This window comes from Aquarana catesbeiana, linkage group LG01 (genome assembly GCF_042186555.1).
Source record: "Aquarana catesbeiana isolate 2022-GZ linkage group LG01, ASM4218655v1, whole genome shotgun sequence".
NCBI classification, from domain to species: Eukaryota; Metazoa; Chordata; class Amphibia; order Anura; family Ranidae; genus Aquarana; species Aquarana catesbeiana.
This window is the reverse complement of record NC_133324.1, coordinates 105,099,088-105,118,251: the sequence shown is the minus strand read 5'-3', so window position 1 is coordinate 105,118,251 and position 19,164 is coordinate 105,099,088. Positions and strand designations below refer to the sequence as shown.

Genomic DNA, 19,164 nt, shown 5'->3' with positions numbered 1-19,164 from the left:
TCAATCTCCCTCAGTATGGGCCTCCATGCAGGATCCCACCTCGTGAAGTTTCAATGATCATGAGTACGGTGAGGGATCGGCCCAGAACTACACGGGAGAATTTTGTCAATGATCTCAAGCCAGCTGGGACCATAGCCACAAAGAAAACAATTGGTAACACACTACATCGTGAAGAACTGAAATCCTGCAGCTGCCGCAAGGTCCCCTGCTCAAGAAAGCACATGTACAGGCCCGTCTAAAGTTTGCTAATGAACATCTGAATGATTCAAAGGAGAACTGGGTGAAAGTGTTGTAGTCAGATGAGACCAAAGTCGAGTTCTTTGGCGTCAACTCAACATGTTTGGAGGAGGAATGCTGCCTATGACCCCAAGAACACATCCCCCCCGTCAAACATGGAGGTGGAAATATTATACTTTGGGGGTGTTTTTCTGCTAAGGGGACAGGACAAGTTCACCGCTTTAAAGAGACGATGGACAGGGCCATGTACCCTCAAAATCTTGGGCGAGAACCTCCATCTATCAGTAAGGGCATTGAAAATGGGTCATGGATGGTTATCCCAGCATGACAATGACGCAGAACACACAGCCAAGGCAACAAAGGAGTGACTCAAGAAGAAGCACATTAAGGTCCTGGAGTAGCCTAGCCAGTCTCCAGACCTAAATCCTATAGAAAATATGTGGAGAGAGCTGAAGGTTCCAGTTACCAAGCGTCAGCCTCGAAACCTTAATGACTTGGAGAGGATCTGCAAAGAGGAGTGGGACAAAATTCCCTGAGATGTGTGCAAACCTGGTGGCCAACTAAAGAAACGTCTGACCTCTGATTGCAACAAGGGTTTTGCCACCAAGTACTAAGCCATGTTTTGCGAAGGGGTAAAATACTTATTTCACTCATTAAAATGCAAATCAATTTATAACTTTTTTTAAATGCATTTTTCTGGATATTCTTGTTGTTATTCTCTCACTGTTAAAATAAACTTGCCATTAAAATTATAGACCGATCATAACAACCATATTTTCATTTTCTCCATCTGATCATCCCCCACAGTCATTACCTTTTGTAATCGGAGTCAATCTGTGGATAGTGTAGGAAAGGAACAAAGAGCAACAGAGAACATTGACCTGAGGTGTGCCTGGGTCACGTGGTCAGTATGCCTAAAAGGGGGCAAAAATAACCCAGTAGTATGAAAGCTTTACAACCAGATTTATTACACACTGAATTAACGTACAATCACCAGATTGACCAACGCTTGTGGCATCTCAAAAGTGGCTCTGGGACATACCCAAAGAAACAAGACGACCTCCACCTACCCAAATAATAAAGGCCGAGGCCCCCTGGTGCAAAGTCACAAAAGTTGTTCCTCTCTTGAATGAATGCCAAAGTATGCTTTAGGGTCCAGACCCCGATTGGCCAAAAAAAGGGGTTGGCAATGAAGTATGCCTTGAGCTACGGAGAGGGAAGCGCTAGGAAAGGCAACAGGGGAACATCCATGGGTTTATCAGATGTAGCACTGACGAGCTAGTTTAAAACCAACACCGGGCACCATGCCTTGCCAGGCTCCATGAACCTGATGACAGTGCCGCCTCCCGATTGCAGCATCTTGCGAGCATGCAGATGTAACAGAAAAGGCCGGGGTGCAAACCAGTTGATTGGCCAAAAGTAAGCGAGACCCTGGGCCAGAAGAGCAACTCCCCTGGCCTCAGGACCCACAAAAGGCCAGCTACAGCGCAGCCTTGAGCACCAAGCTGGTAACCAACGCAAAAGGAGACCTTGTGAGCATGACAGATACGTCACGAAAATATGACCCACGATGGGAAGCCTGCAGAGCACAGCAGGAGGGCTAATCTTCAGGATCCCTGAGGATGGCTTAAATAGAGTGCGCAGAAAAGAAAGAAAGACCTGTCGGGGTCTTCCAACAACATGAAATGCTGAGTCTCAGCCAGATACGCCCCAATAGCACTGTGGGCCAATGAGTTGGAAGAGGCAAAACACAGAAAATCAAATAGGAACTGGATGTTAACCGTCAGGACTAGGAAACCTTGACCGGAAAGCCTGGAAAACATCCCAAGCAGTGTCATGCGCCTTCCTGGTATTCAAAGTAAAAAAACTTACGATCAAGGCTGCTGCATCAGCCAAATAAAAACCCAATCCATCACAAAAGCTGGAAACCGAAGAAAAGGCGTGACGCCAGCATCTGCGTCCGAGACCTGGGCCTACTGGTAACGGCCTAGGCACCGAGAAAGGTTCCGGAATCCACTAAAGCCCCTGAGCCCGTAGAAGCTGCTGGAGCTGCAATAGTCTGATTTACCAATAGATCCATACCATTGCTACTCCTGGCCGGACGTAGCTAGAAAATTAAAAAGGTAGTGTGCATATGGGCCAGGGAAGAAACCGCAGTTCATCGGGTAAGCTGCTCCGCACTCACACTCGACGCGCAAGGGAACAGTAACCTAAGAGCTGGGCTTTCCAAGGCCAAAGCCGGGAAAGCAATTCACTACGTTGAAAAACTGCCATCAGGTCAAAACGTAGAAGCTATCTAAGTGAAAATATGAAGCCTTGGGACGGTCCAGGTTCTGAGAGAGGGTGAGCTACCATGCTCCGACCCCACCAGCTGGAGAAGGAGGAGAAGCGAAGTCCCCAATATCCGCTGCTTGAGACATGACCTGCATAACCGGAATTTGCAACCTGAAAAACGTGTCCGGGTGCTGCAGTACATGGTAAGATGTAAATTTATGAAACAGAAACCGAGATATAAAGAATGTAACCCGGATGAGAAGAAGAATTGCTGCTGCCCACGATGACCAACTCAACCGTGAGGACAAAACATATGAACGGTACCCAGCAAAATGATGAAAATAGCAACCAAGAAATGAGTGGAAATGACACACGACTGGGTCAGCAACATAACCTGCGAGAGAAATGTGAGCCGACTGAGAAACCTGTTACAGGAATGTAAGCTGTGTGAAGGAACGAGTAACATGCATAGCGCGAGCTGACGAAAATGTGAGCAGCATGAGAGCCAAGGCAGCAAGAAAACCGCCAACTGCATGGAAAAACGCCGGTTGCACGAGAACGTGAATTGATGAACAACATGAGAAACGAGAGTAACATGAGAAAACATGAGAAATCTGGGAAAACGAGAGTTGACATAGAAACAATAAATTGCATGAGAAACCTAAATTGCATGAGAAACCTAAATTGCATGAGAAACATGAGTTTGCACGAAATATGTAAACAGCGTAAGAACAAATGAGGAGACTTGCCACCGAACAAGCCAATTAAAAACGATCACCTCAATCTGTTAAACCCATAGACGTGATGGGTAACCTGCAGTGGAAGAACATGGACAACCCAGCTGTGTGAAAACGACCAGAGAACCTTACAGACTACCAGCCCATGACCTAACAACACCCCTAGTACCTGACAAGTATGAGAATGTGGGTTTAGAAATGACAAGACCAACAGCGCATGAATATAAACCTAATGACAACACCACCCTACTGTATGTAGTAAGCGAGCCCGAGCAACCTGCAGCGCCAAGTCAGGAAATTAAAAACGAACACTCAGGGATAAGGTCCCCACAGACTGTGGTGGGTAGTAGTAAAGATGTAATGGTGAAGTGGACATATGACGTATGGTCTACAGGCGAGAGGATTGTGTGACAACAATCAATAAAAAACTAAACCTCAGCCTGTATGGATCTGTAGACGTGACAGATCCTGAATGTAAGCACTAGCTAACGGAAATGCAGCAAACGAAATGCAATGACATGAAAGAGCAACATGGGAAACGTGAGAAACACGGGAAACGTGAGAAACACGGGAAAACGTGAGAAACACGGGAAAACGTGAGAAACACGGGAAAACGTGAATTAGCATGAGAACACCGTAACTTGCCTGAGAAAATCGTAACCATAAATTGTATGAGAAATCGTAAACTGCATGAAAAAATCGTAAACGTAAATTGCATGAGAACAAAAATTGCATGAGAACCGTAATTTTGCCAAGGACCCCCAAAGAACATAACGAGATGACAGGCAACAAGCAAGTGCCATGTCTATAACCTGAATTACCCCTGAAGACCCACACTGTTGACCACATGGAGCTCAGGGGGAGGAGCTAAGGAGGGAGGAGACCCTGCCCATACATACCTATGCTGCAACCTAACCAAGGCATCCCCGAACCTCCCAACAGGTGTATTGCTGATACATACAGTACACCATAAAAAAACAACAACAAAGATGATGTTTTTTCTATTTCTATTCTCAGTTTATCAGTGGTATCAGTGGTTGTCCAGTAAAGCTTAAAGTGCACAGTGTGGCAAAGAGACTACCGTATATACTGTGGTGTACAGCATGGCTTAAAAAGAGTGTCAACTGATTTGCTGCCATCACTAGTGGTTGGTTGCTAGGACTGTCCGGCGTCAAAACAATCAATCGGACGCTTGGCCCATCCCTAGGTGATGGAATACCTCCTGCAGATCTGCTCTGTTCCAGTGCCCCGCCTCCCAATTTCCACCAGTCTCGTAGCTGTCGTATTGAAACTTCCCTCTTACCAGCGCCCACAGCGCACGAGACCCTCCAAGAAGACCACCGTAGCCCCCAGTAAGCCGGGCCAGAAACGAGGCAGGGGGAACAAGCGTCCGTTCATCTTCCACACAGCACCCGCAACCCGGAAGTGACCGAAGAGACGCGCCGGAAATGACCTCACACAAGAGCCAACGACCACAAGGAAAAGGAGGCAAAGGAGGGCAGGCTTTATGCAGCCTGACTCCTTCTACAAATACAGGCTGACCTGCGGTCAGCCTTACACTTGTTCCACTTGACCCTCCCTTCTAGATTGTAAGCTCTAACGAGCAGGGCCCTCTGATGCCTCCTGCATTGATAGTGTACTGTCTGCCCTCATGTTGTAAAGCACTGTGCAAACTGTTGGCACTATATAAATCCTGTATAATAATACATTTCTTTGTCAGTGGGCAAACGTACAAAATCAGCAGGGGATCAAATACTATTTTCCCTCAAAGGAAAACAAGGCATGCGGGTATGTTTTTTAAAACCACTTTCTGCCAGGCCTATAGCAGAATGACAGCCGGCTGGTGGTTCAGTTATCCTGACTGGGCGTCATATGACGTCCAGCAGGATAACAAGCTGGCGCGCGCCTGTGGGGGCACATGCGTGGTGATCAGTGGTGCTATGTGTCAGTCTGACACACTGCAACTCCCATCTAGGTAAAGAGCCTCTGACAGAGGCTCTTTACCACGTGATCAGCCGTGTCCAATCACAGCTGATCATAGTGTAAACGGGAAAAGCTGTGTATTGGCTTTTCCTTTATCACATCTGAGAGGCGCAACTAGAGGAGTGCCGATTGGCTGCTCTCCTGACAAGGTGGGTCTGCTCTGATTATCAGCGCAGCCCACCCCCTCCCCCCGGACCACCAAGGATGTCACCAGGACAACCCACAACTGATGAACACCAGGTATGCCACCCATGACCAACAGTGTTGCCAATCAGTGCTCATAAATGATGCCAATCAGCACCCATATGAGTGGTAATGCCTGCCAGTGCCATCTATCAGTGTCCATCAATGCCACCCATAAGTACACAGTGCCGCCTTTCAGTGCCCAGTGTTGCCTATGAATGCCCATCAGTGCTGCATATCAGTGCTGCATATCAGTGCCACCTATCAGTGCCAACTCATTGGTGCCACCTCATCAGTGCCCATCAGTGAAGGAGAAAAAAAAAACTTACTTATTCACAAAATTTTATAACAGAAAAAGAAAAACTTTTTTCTTTTTGGTCTTTTTTTATTTGTTTAGCAAAAAATAAAAATCCCAAAAAGAAAGCTCCATTTGTGGGAACAAAATGATAAAAAATTGGTTTGGGTACAGTGTTGCATGACCACGCAATTTTCATTCAAAGTGTGACAGAGCTGAAAGCTGAAAATTGGCCTGGGCAGGAAGGGGGGGGGGTGAGTGCCCAGTATTGAAGTGGTTAATACGCCTTGTACAATGTGTTGGTAAAATCTTTACGTAGGATTCTATTAAGCTTCCTGGCTCTAGCTATCGGAAAATTGTCAGCTTTCCAGCTTTTACCTCCATGACAAGTTAAGTGTCTGTATAACGGTCTCCGTTTATTGGGATGGCTGATGGCACTTCAATTAATTGTAAAATTTGACTTCTGAATATTTGATTTTTACCATTCTTGGCTATGAAGTGGCACAATCCTAGCGGCTTGCATTATGTCAAACAGCGGCTGTTGTAGCTCTTCCTTTTTGGAGAGGACAGAGTGAGCCAGCAGCACTTGTCTCTACTATACTGTACAAGCTGTTCTCTGCCACGCTACAGTATACAGTATATGTGTATGAAGGAGTGGAAGAGGTGGGGAGAGGAGTGTGGTGTGTCCCTTTATCTTCATCCTCAGCATACATAGCCAAGGAGGGAGAGGCTGTGTGTAATGAAGAACACACTCACCATTCCCCTTTATACAGAATTGCACAGAAATAAAAGATCTGTAAGCCATTCCTTACCTATCCCTGCACAGCCAGCACCCCTTTCATAGGCCAAGCTGTGATGTAGACACAAATCGTCTACTTTAATAAGAGTGCCGACTCACTTTGTCACCACCAAAACAGCCACAAGAAATTCTTATTAGGGAGATGCATGAAACAATATCATAGGAACAACCACACCAATTCCTTTGGTTTCCTAATAAAAAGAATATGTACAGAGCCACAATACTACTTCAGTCTGAACAGGATATCTCGAATAAGTTTGCTTTTTGAAACCCCAGGCAAAAGTAAGGAACAACCCTGTGTCTGCATAGAAACATAAAGTAAGGCCACGTGACCACTGCTCTCTGTATGGAAGCAGTGGTCTTTCTGCAGAGGTCCGACATGCCTAAAAGCAAAAAATAAAATAAGTGGTTTGGTGCCCCCAGTAGTACACCTCCATCCCTAATATATCCATAAAAACATGAGTTAGCCCTGAGACTTTAAATGAGGTGCAACACACACAGCCACCAAGTTCTAGGAGGTGCACCGAATGAAAATGTTGGTGCTGAAACCAAAAATGCACTTGGCCGAAAATGAGTTTTTAAAAAATATTTATATAGAATATTATATTCAACTTTTTAATTAATATCATCAATTTAAATGAATATGAATTGATCGTCGGCCATTATTGGCACCTTTAGCGCAAGAAAAAAAATGTATCCCTTTAAATTCCATGTATGTCTTCACACTGGTCGGTTGAGATTACATTGTGGTGTTAAAAATCCTGCTTGCTACATTTTTGTTCAGTTAAAGCATAACTCCGGCCAAAATTTTTTTTTACATGTCCTTGTTGCTGATCTTCTACCTTCACCAACTTTGCCATCCATGTTCTTCTGAGCTCTGTAGTTCCTCTCTAATAGGCTGCTGAACTTGCTGAAAAAACGTTATTGCCTGGTGGCATCCTGTTTGTAAAACCGCTGGCTTCTATCCCTGTCCTCAGCTCAGTCAGCGGTCTGACACGCCCCCTTGTCTCCCAGCCCCCCGGTCTGTGCCAACCATGGTGTCCTCCTCCTCTCTCCTCCCTGCCTGGTGGTCCGCCCCTCCACTCCACTAGTGCCAAATGTCAGGGATCTCCCACTGTGTCAGGTATAGTATACGAGAACATAGATTGCTGATGCCCCGCCTCCCGCCATTATGATTGACAGTGCACTGTGCCAATTGTGCCGTTATTGGCACAGTGCGCTGTCAATCATAATGGTGGGAGGCGGGCATCAGCAATCTATTTTCTCGTATACTATACCTGTCAGTGGGAGATCCCCGCTGTGTCATACAACTGATTACTGATAATAATCCCCGCTCTGCACGGAGATAGCAGGCGGCGTGGAGGTGCTCCTAGAATGTATTTTGCAGATTAAAAGGGTATCTCCCCTTTGCACTGGTGGGACTGACATTCGGCTCTGGTGGCACTGGTTTGCATTTCTAAGGCTGTACCCCATCATACTGTGTGTTATGTATGGCTTGCTGGCTGCAGAATGAGGGGTGTGATTTATGTTGAAGTGGACGAGTTCACATTTACATGTACAGGCCTAGTGTACCCGCCCATGTTCCCTCCCATCCCAAGGATTCATGGGAAATGTAGGCTGATTACAGTTAAAGAGAGAGAGAAGACATATGATGCAATCCCTGTTCTAACACCTCCTCCTTGCCAGAATACAGGCTGCATTTTTTTTAATCACAAAACTGTATTCTTGAAAATTCAGTCATATCTATTAAACGGTAAGAAATTTCACAAAGCAATAACTGTTTCTTGTGGGGGGGGGGGGGGGGTTAAATCCCAGAGTTCTGCTTAAAAAAAACCCAGCACAAAAAAAAAAAAAAAGAAAAAAAAAAAGAAAAGAAGACGACCTCCCAGTTCAAATGCATTAAAAATGCAGCAAGAACGCATCATTAGCGCACCCGTGTTATGTTTTTGATGCGATTTTTGAGTCACATGACCTATGAAAAACCCCATAAACAAAGCATGGTAACATCGGCCCAATATCGCAGTAAAATCGCGGTGCGTTTTCAGTGCCATTATCGGCACCACTGGCCGAATACCGATAAAACCTTTTGGCCGGAATGTCATCTGTGTTCTAAGTAATGTGACGAGAATTGTATTTATTCATTAATAAATTGTTAACCATGCCTACTATGTATTTAGTGGCTGTGTGTGTTGCACCTCATTTAAAGTCACAGGGCAAATTCATATTTTTATGCCCCCACCTTGGCTAGAGCTCTCCAATTGGCAAGGATCATGCCCCCTGCTGAATAGAGCTCAGCAGTAAGTGTTCTGGATCTCTGCATAGATACTACTGTTTCCATACAGAGAGCAGAGTTATCTCTGCAGCATGCTGGTAGGACATAGGCTTTTCTACTCAGGATGTGGCTGCTTCAAAAAAATTAAAAAATAAATAAAATAAAAACAAACTAAGACATTGCACAGCATCTGCTTTGATGCACATGGAATGTATTTTGCTGATTTAAACTGAAAGTTGGGTGGGGTTATATGCCACACTTTAGATACAAATACCACATAGAGGAGCTATTTTATATTAGTAATATAGTAACTGGAACCAGCGTCACACTGATCTTAAAAGGGAAGTAATTTGCCCAGGCTAACAAAAGGAAACTGGGTAACTGATGCAACAAGAAGAGTTCATGTCATTATGATGTACCTGTGCTGGGACTGGATACCTAGCTGGCCAGAAATCATTTGCATAGCTTCACTCATCTAAATGGAGGAAGGGCCTCTTCATTTTTAGGATTTGTAACAGCGGTGAAAAATATATACTTTCTGCCGTGCGCAAACTGAGTGGAGAATACATATAATGTATGCATCTCTCTCTCAGGGAGACCTCAAGAGTTAATCATTTCAAATCTCAAACCATACAAGTCTAGTCCAAAAATCTAATATTATTCCCATCAATATAAAAAAAAAAAAAAAAAAATCAAATCATACTGTAAGTTACATTTAATATAAAACTATATATCGTCGAAAGCACCCCTCCTCCCTCCACAGCCATCCGACAACGCAGCTGGCAAAGAGCTGGCTGTTTTGACAGATGCCAATTTCCCAAGCACATGCCCGCCTGTCTGCAACATTTCAGGGACAAGTCTCCCTTCCCTGCATTCACGGTAACACACTTGTCTCAGGCAAGTGCTTAGAGATGGAGAAAAGTGCCATGTGCCAGAACAACCATCTCCTTGCCAGCTGTGTTGTTGGATGGCATGGAAGGTTGACGGGTCACTGTCCGACCTCACAGATAGTCTTGTGGTGGCCACACACACACTTCGCTTCTATTATCCAGTTAATGTGCAATTTGCTAAAAAAAAATAAATAAAATAAGCATGAGGCCCCTCTCACACTGTCGGACCAATCGTGCCAGCCCGTCAGTTTTTCACGCAGACCATCTTAAGAAAGCCGGCACACAAAAGCTTCTCTGCAAACGTTTATTTCAGCACTGACAGCAATTGCAACATGACAAACTAACGTTTTTGGTTTGTCCTGTTGCAATTGCGGTCAGTGCTGGAATAAAAGTTTGCAAAGAAGAAGCTTTTGTGTGCCGGCTTTCTTTACATATTTGAAGTGGTTTGGACGTTCTAGCCTGGAGCACCAACACTCAGCTCTCTATTCCTTCATAGTGCGGTGGAGCTAGGGTGAGTTGTTACATACGATCACACCATCCATTGCTCTCTATGGAGCGACAGATGACAGCGGACATGTGTCTGTCTGGTGGATCAGATGACAGTTTCTGGTCCATTTCTATCAGTCAGCCCATAGAGGACAGCGAGAGGTGTCTGTGTCCACTCTGCATCAGTAGAGCAGCCACGGACCTGTCATCCACCTGCTCAGTGAGGATCAATGGAGAGATTCCCTGCTAAGTGGGCGGATCCGCTGCCAGACACCACCAGTGAGGCCTAACTTGCCTTCCGTTCAATTCAGATTCAATTTAGATTACATTGTTTTAATAATGTAATATAGATCTGGTTTCCTGCTCCATAATGGTGAAGCCCATGGTGCCCAGGACTGAGGATCAACTGCTCAGGAGGATATAGAAGCCTTGGGGCATTCACCCATTCTACATAACATCATCACTAGTGGCCAGGCTCATTCCTTCCGTGTCTCAGGAGGAAGCAATAAGTGGTAGCTTAGTGCTCCAATAATACAGCATGGGTGCCCTCTATGTTAAGCGTGAGGGTATTTTGGAGTGGTAGGTGATCATAGGTGTGTTAGACTGGCTATACACCATTGGTTTTATGTTTAATCACTCCTTCCCCTGGGACATTCTATTCTGTCAGCAGCACCCACCCAATCAGCTGCTGATTAAGAAAAAATTTTCAACATTTTCCTTTCAACTTCTGGCGAATGAGGACAGCCACACAATGAGCTAGGGACCTTAGAATATAAGCTCCTTGAGGGCAGGGACTGATGTAAATGTACAATATATATGTGTAAAATGCTGTGTAAATTGACAGCACTATACAAGTGTCTATAATAAATATAGTCATTGCCAAAGAAATCGGTGTTATAAGCCCGTTGACTGGAGGACTGAAGTCTGGTAGTCTCCAGCACCCGGTACATAGGATGTGCATCTCACCTACGTGAGTGTGTGCAAAATAGTGCTGAGCAAAACATACATTCCCATACATACCTGCTCTGTGTAATGGTTAAATACATTTGTTCAGATGAGTGTAAACAAAACAGAGTAGCCAATGTACAATAGATAATCCCAGCCTTTTTCAACCAGGGTGTCTTCAGATTTATTTAGGGGAGCCTTGGAAAAATGCCTAAAAGTTGCCCAAAAACTGTATACAAGCCAGCGGGTGGATGAAGCCACCTTTTACACAAAGCCACAAGTTTTCATTGTGCACCATTATAACCTTCAAGCCGCCAGCATCCCAACAACCAATGACATCATCGGTTGATAAGGACGGTTGGGCGCCTGCAGAACATCCTTGTTTGTTCCTCCCTTGCTCCTCTCCGCCATCACTGGGGTCACATTAGCTGAGTGAGGCAGAGAGAAAAGAAACACTGGAATACTAGTCAGTACCAGTGTGCAAAGGTGTGTTTGCTTTCGAACAGGGATCTCAAAACTTTGCTTGCCTTTGGGGCGCTAGTCCTTCCAACTATGCGGGGCGCTAGTCCTTCCACCGACACCAATGATATCATTTCTTTACTCCCACTGACCACCAAGCCTATGGAGTTGTTTACTCCCACCAATGCCAGGGCATTTTCTACGTCCACTGGTCACCGTTCAAGCCCCCTCTAATATTTGAAGGGCAGTAAACTGGTCCTTTGTTTCGAAAGTTTGGAGATCCCTGCTTTAGAAGAATAAATCATCTCTAATGTTGGGTGTCCTACATGTGTGGATATTGCTCCATTATGTGAAAATATTAGTTTCCTTTTTTTTTTTTACATTTCAGAATGGGGTGCCTTGAGATTGTGCAGAATTTAACTGTTGGCACTATATAAATCCTGTATAATAATAATTTTAAAGGGTGCCTTTACTGGAAAAAGTGTTGAGAAACACTAACAATATTAGGCAATATGTCAATCATTTCATAACCCTGGAATCACCCAATTAAGACACAAGACCCCTCCACTGACAGATGTGGAACGATTGTTACCCAATCTACCTAACCCAGATCACCTCCTATACATGTCATTAAAGACAAAGTTTATGCTTCCTGGCCTGCTCCTTAACAACCAGCTAATGTTAAAAGACACCAGTGGACCCAGCTCCAAAAAAATTCATCTAAACCGCATCTAAAAATCGTAGCTGAACTGCCGAACATGTGAAAACTCAGGAGAAATTTGCACTGGACATAAAGCAGTATGTTGCAGCTTACCAATCTTTAGATGCAGTGGCTGCATTCGTTTTCCTTATTTTTAAGGCTTTTTTTTTTAAGTGTATTTTCACCTGTTGATCTGGCTGGTAACAAACATTTTGTCTTTGCGTTTGTTAACACCTGTCACTCTTTGAAGAGTGATCCACATTGCATTGCTTTTCACTGAGCGGCACAAGCCTAGCTGCCATGCATTCCCAGTGGCAATGCTGCCTTTTGACAGCTGAATGGGAATACCACACCACAAGTCTAGCGTTTGACTCAAGGTTGCGTTGCGGCCCATTCTCCTGCATGGGTTGCCTTTTGCGGCAGTACCACCAAATGGGGCAGGGCTGATAGGTTTTGCCATGTCTTCATCATAGCCATGGCATTTGTACAACCCCATTCGGCTGCCTTTGCAGCTTAAGAGGGGCAGTAAAAACATAGCCCAACACCCTCCAACTGTATAAACCAAGCCCTGGGCTGTCTCCACTCAATGCAGGGGAGATGTAGCCATGCTTGGATAGCAGTACTGTCACCCTAGGGAGAGGGGATTGTTAGATGGACTAGCAGATTCAGATAGACTTCACTAATAAACTAAAGCCGAAGCTCAACTAAGGCAGGCAAAACATTATTCAAATCACTTGATCAACACAGTCAGTGTTGATAGGGAAATCCCTCCCACTGCACTATTGTATTCAGACAGCGGGAGATTTCCCAGCCGTCAGAATTCAAAGATCACTGCTGCCCCGACTATAGCCAGCAGCCATGATAATACACATATAAACAGACAGGCTGGTTGTACTGAAATAGATCGACTTCAGGCAGCACAATCAGCCTGCCCATAGATGGATCACAATTCACCCATTCCTGCTGAACCAGCTGAAATTCGATCCGTCTATGGCCAGCTTAACACTTTATAGGCAGTTAGAGCAAGTTTTTTTTCCCCCCTTTTGGGATAAAGGTTTTACATAAATGAATAAAAGCTGAACATTGTAAGCACCCCTGTCAGTAGTAAATGGTTTGTCTCACCCTCCAACTGCCACTTTTTCAGGACAGTTTGTACTATTAAAAAAAAGTTGAAAACTAATAAACTTACTGGCCAGATCACCAGGTGAAAATAAAGTGGGTAGTGAGAGGCATAGTGCCCCATCGTTGGCGGCACTGGGGGGACATAGCCGCCACATCGTTGGCGGCACTGGGGGGACATAGCCGCCACATCGTTGGCGGCACTGGGGGGACATAGCCGCCACATCGTTGGCGGCACTGGGGGGACATAGCCGCCACATCGTTGGCGGCACTGGGGGGACATAGCCGCCACATCGTTGGCGGCACTGGGGGGACATAGCCGCCACATCGTTGGCGGCACTGGGGGGACATAGCCGCCACATCGTTGGCGTCTCTGGGGGACATAGCCGCCACATCGTTGGCGTCTCTGGGGGACATAGCCGCCACATCGTTGGCGTCTCTGGGGGACATAGCCGCCACATCACTGGTGTCACTGGGAGGAGTAGCTCCCCATCACTGGTGTCACTGGGAGGAGTAGCTCCCCATCACTGGTGTCACTGGGAGGAGTAGCTCCCCATCACTGGTGTCACTGGGAGGAGTAGCTCCCCATCACTGGTGTCACTGGGAGGAGTAGCTCCCCATCACTGGTGTCACTGGGAGGAGTAGCTCCCCATCACTGGTGTCACTGGGAGGAGTAGCTTCCCATCACTGGTGTCACTGCGTGGAGTAGCTCCCCATCACTGGTGTCACTGCGTGGAGTAGCTCCCCATCACTGGTGTCACTGCGTGGAGTAGCTCCCCATCACTGGTGTCACTGCGTGGAGTAGCTCCCCATCACTGGTGTCACTGGGAGGAGTAGCTCCCCATCATTGGTGTCACTGGGAGACGTAGTGCCCCATCTTTGTCGGTAGAAGTGCAACATCGTTGGTGTCAGTGGAAGGAATAATGCCCCATCATTGGTGCCACTGGGGGAAATAGTGCCACATTGTTGATGTCACTGATAGAAGTAGTGCCCCAAGGGCTGGATAAATGGAAGCAAAGGCCCACAAGCTACAGTTTGAAGACCACTGTTCTAGTCTCAAAGAACTCTTGCTAATAATTACGCTGTGTGCAGCTCACAGTACATTATTGTCAAAGGGAAGACTTATATTTATGGTCATTGCAACTCCCTAAGTTACTGGCTATATACATATATTTGAGAGGCAGAAATTGTCCATTACTGAAGGAACTCCTAGCAACTCCTGGAGGTACTCTAGGGTTCAATGGAACTCTGACTGAGAAAGGTTGGATTAGAGCAGCATGTCTCAACACATAACCCTTAAAGTAACCTTCTGGTCTCAGGGAACCCCTGCTAAAAGTGACTATCTACAACTCATGATACATTAGTGCGATGGTCAATGGGAAGAATAGTCCTTATATTTGTGGCCTTTGGAAAGAATTAACCCCTTACAGATAGCTAAAGAGATCAATAGTGTCAGTGGGAACTAAGTATGAGCTCCGGCGTGTTCGCATGCTGCACGTGCCAAGCCCGCCAGGAAGTCAGCAATGCGCTGCGCTAATCACAGGCAGTGAGACATTTCCCGATCTCTGCAGCCGCACATCGGGAAATGTCTCACTGCTTGTGATTAGCGCTGTGCAGTGCCGAGTTCCTGGCGGGCTCGGCACGTGCAGCATGCGAACACGCCGGAGCTCATGCTTAGTGGGAACTCATCTTAGAGGCAGATATTGCTCCAGGGACCCCTAGCAACCTCTGGAGGAACCCTGGTTGAGAACCCCTGGATCAGAGGCTTCCAGTGCACTTGATAAGGATACATAAGCCTGACACTCCCCCCCCCCCCCAAGAAAGGAAAGGTTTACTGTAAAAATCCAATAACATCTCTACTGCTATTTTTCAATTGTAAAATTATTCCTCCCACTAATGAATCCTGCCAGGAAAGTGGTGAAGAAAGACGTATCGTGATGAACCTAAAATCTGAAGTATGTGTTACTTTCCTCTGAGAAGAGGTTTAATGCACAAGGTTGGCCAGACTACAGATATAAGTTTTTTTCCGAATTGACTTACAAATATCTGCTAAAATAAAAATATTTGCAGAAAGCACAACATAGACAAAACAGGAAAGCATGGTTACCTCTCTGAACGTGGATGATATCCGGGAAGTTGGCCAGGTGACCCTGGTAGACTGCCAGTAAGTCCATAATTGGATCCAGGTCCTGACGGGGCTGCTCAGCAAACATCTCCCCAATCTTATCGTAGGCATCCGCCGTGAAGGACATCGCCTTATTCAGACCGGCTGAAAAGGGCTGTTGGTCAATCTCAAAGGCTTGGCCCAAACCTTTAAAAGCCAGTCCAACTTTCTGGTACTCCTTCTTGAAGCCTGTAGCTTGCTTACGGGCAAACTCTCCAGCGGTTTGGTTGAGCAGAAGCACGCTTTCATCCATCCTCTTGGCGAATGCCTTGAAAGCGTCCAGTTTTCCGTCAACCTCTTGGGGCTCCAACACTGGGGATCCAGGCATGGTGGTGAGGGTGAGGAAAAAGTTGGCCCCCACCATCTCATCCTTCTCACACTTCCTCTTGCCCTGTTTCCAGGCCTTCTCGTCCGAGCAGGTGAGGAAATGCTGAAAGGCATCGCAGCGAGCCAGCACTGGATGGCTACACATGTGGTCCATCCACCACACCAGGCCTTTCCTGCGCTTGGAGATGAAGTCCTCCTCGAATCGGCCGGTGGCTTGTTTCTCGGGGATGCGTGGCACGGAGATGACGGGAAACTTCTCCAGTAGCCGAGCGTAGAGCCAGTCAAAGTGTTTGTACCGGCGGTGGACTTGCTGGTTAGTATGGCTGGGTAGCAGGCGGTATGAGATGTAGCTTTTCATCCCCTTGAACTTGGTCTGCTTGGTGGGCTCATCGATGGAACAATGGAACGGGTAGGGGTTCTCTTGCCATTCTGGCCCATTCGAACCATGGGCCACACAGAGCTTGTCGCCATCTCTCACGAAGCCTGCCGCCTCGCCAAGAACGAATGCCTCACCGCCGCTCTTGACGAAGGCGGAAAAACGGTTGAGGTTACGGCTGACGGTGGCGGTTCCCTTGGCGGCGGAGGAGGCGGTAGAGCTGGTGGTGTTGTAGGAGCCTGGGGGCATCTCAGAACGGGTGGACATGCGGTAACGGCTGCTCTCGTAGTCGTGGAAACCGCCTCCATAGAAACCGGGGGTCGGGGTGCCACCGGGCTCGTCGGCGGCGGTGGAACTGCTGTCGTCCCATTCGTCGTCCCAATCGTCATCGCTGGGCTGGCTGTGCTGGTAGGGCAGGGCGGTGGGACGGGGGTACCCCTGGAAGGACTCCTGTCCCCGGTAAGTGGGGGGAGGAGGCTGAGCCGGCTCGTACCCCCCCGGGGGGAGGTTGGCATAGCGGGTGTCGGTAGGAGGAGGAGGAGGCGGAGGACTGAGCGCTTCTCCCCGGACGATCTCCACATACGAGGCCGGGAAGAGTCCCCGCTCCCCCCGGCTGTTCACTCCTTCCAGCCAGCCCTCGATGTCCTGATCGCTGCACAGGCTCAGCACCTCCGACTCCCTCAGAGACACCTCACCCGGGTTCTCCGCCCGGAAGTCGTACAGAGCGCGGGCTCTCATCAGGGCCATGCTGGGAGAGAGAGAGAGGGAAGGAAGGGGGACACCCGGAACGGGCGGCTGGACACTGGACGGACACGGAGCCGAATGTGACCGGAGGAAACAAACCCACCACTGTGACCCCGACTCCTCCCCGGGACACCTCCCCGACACATCCCCCTCCCATCCGGGACGTACACTGGACGGGACTCCGCTACCGCCTCCCCGGAACCTCCCCTCCCCCTACACCGGGGACATCACTCCACCCCCTCCATCACTGTACCGGGAATCCCTCCTCCATCCCCGATCATCTACAGACCGGGGACCGCCACATCCTCCATCACATCATTCCCAACTCCCTCTACTGCCACATAACACGTCTTCATTACTCGTATACCTTGTCCCAGGAGCTAACACTCCACCCCATCCCTCCTTCCATCACTGATCTACCTTGTCCCAGGAGCTAACACTCCATCCCATCCCTCCTTCCATCACTGATCTACCTTGTCCCAGGAGCTAACACTTCATCCCATCCCTCCTTCCATCACTGATCTACCTTGTCCCAGGAGCTAACACTTCATCCCATCCCTCCTTCCATCACTGATCTACCTTGTCCCAGGAGCTAACACTTCATCCCATCCCTCCTTCCATCACTGATATACCTTGTCCCAGGAGATAACACTCCATCCCATCACTGATCTACCTTGTCCCAGGAGCTAACACTCCATCCCATCCCTCCTTCCATCACTGATCTACCTTGTCCCAGGAGCTAACACTCCATCCCATCCCTCCTTCCATCACTGATCTACCTTGTCCCAGGAGCTAACACTTCATCCCATCCCTCCTTCCATCACTGATCTACCTTGTCCCAGGAGCTAACACTTCATCCCATCCCTCCTTCCATCACTGATCTACCTTGTCCCAGGAGCTAACACTTCATCCCATCCCTCCTTCCATCACTGATATACCTTGTCCCAGGAGATAACACTCCATCCCATCACTGATCTACCTTGTCCCAGGAGCTAACACTCCATCCCATCCCTCCTTCCATCACTGATCTACCTTGTCCCAGGAGCTAACACTTCATCCCATCCCTCCTTCCATCACTGATATACCTTGTCCCAGGAGATAACACTCCATCCCATCACTGATCTACCTTGTCCCAGGAGCTAACACTCCATCCCATCCCTCCTTCCATCACTGATCTGCCTTGTCCCAGGAGCTAACACTTCATCCCATCACTGATCTACCTTGTCCCAGGAGCTAACACTCCATCCCATCCCTCCTTCCATCACTGATCTACGTTGTCCCATGAGCTAACACTTCATCCCATCACTGATCTACCTTGTCCCAGGAGCTAACACTCCATCCCATCCCTCCTTCCATCACTGATCTACCTTGTCCCAGGAGCTAACACTCCATCCCATCACTGATCTACCTTGTCCCAGGAGCTAACACTCCATCCCATCCCTCCTTCCATCACTGATCTACCTTGTCCCAGGAGCTAACACTCCATCCCATCCCTCCTTCCATCACTGATCTGCCTTGTCCCAGGAGCTAACACTCCATCCCATCACTGATCTACCTTGTCCCATGAGCTAACACTCCATCCCACATCACTGATCTACCTTGTCCCAGGAGCTAACACTCCAACCCATCCCTCCTTCCATCACTAATCTACCTTGTCCCATGAGCTAACACTCCATCCCATCACTGATCTACCTTGTCCGAGGAGCTAACACTCCATCCCATCCCTCCTTCCATCACTGATCTACCTTGTCCCATGAGCTAACACTCCATCCCATCACTGATCTACCTTGTCCTAGGAGCTAACACTACATACCATCCCTCCTTCTATCACTGATCTGCCTTGTCCCATGAGCTAACACTCCATCCCAGCCCTCTTTCCATCCCTGATCTACCTTGTCCCATGAGCTAACACTCTATCCCATCTCTCCTTCCATCACTGATCTACCTTGTCCCAGGAGCTAACACTCCATCCCATCCCTCCTTCCATCACTGATCTACCTTGTCCCAGGCGCTAACATTCCATCCCATCCCTCCTTCCATCACTGATCTACCTTGTCCCATGAGCTAACACTCCATCCCATCCCTCCTTCCATCACTGATCTACCTTGTCCCATGAGCTAACACTCCATCACATCCCTCTTTCCATCACTGATCTACCTTGTCCCGGGAGCTAA

General features: G+C 47.6%; 1 protein-coding gene across 1 annotated transcript in view; it reads right to left on the bottom strand.

Moving 5' to 3' along the window:
- Window positions 1-17,128, bottom strand: part of SNX18 (sorting nexin 18) — a 58,889-nt gene extending 41,761 nt beyond the window's left edge. Inside the window, exon 1 of the mRNA XM_073622417.1 lies at window positions 15,487-17,128. Within this exon, the coding sequence (XP_073478518.1) occupies window positions 15,487-16,993 (1,507 nt within the window). The 5' untranslated portion in view covers window positions 16,994-17,128. The remainder of the gene's footprint in view (window positions 1-15,486) is intronic.
- Between the last annotated feature and the right edge of the window lie 2,036 nt (window positions 17,129-19,164).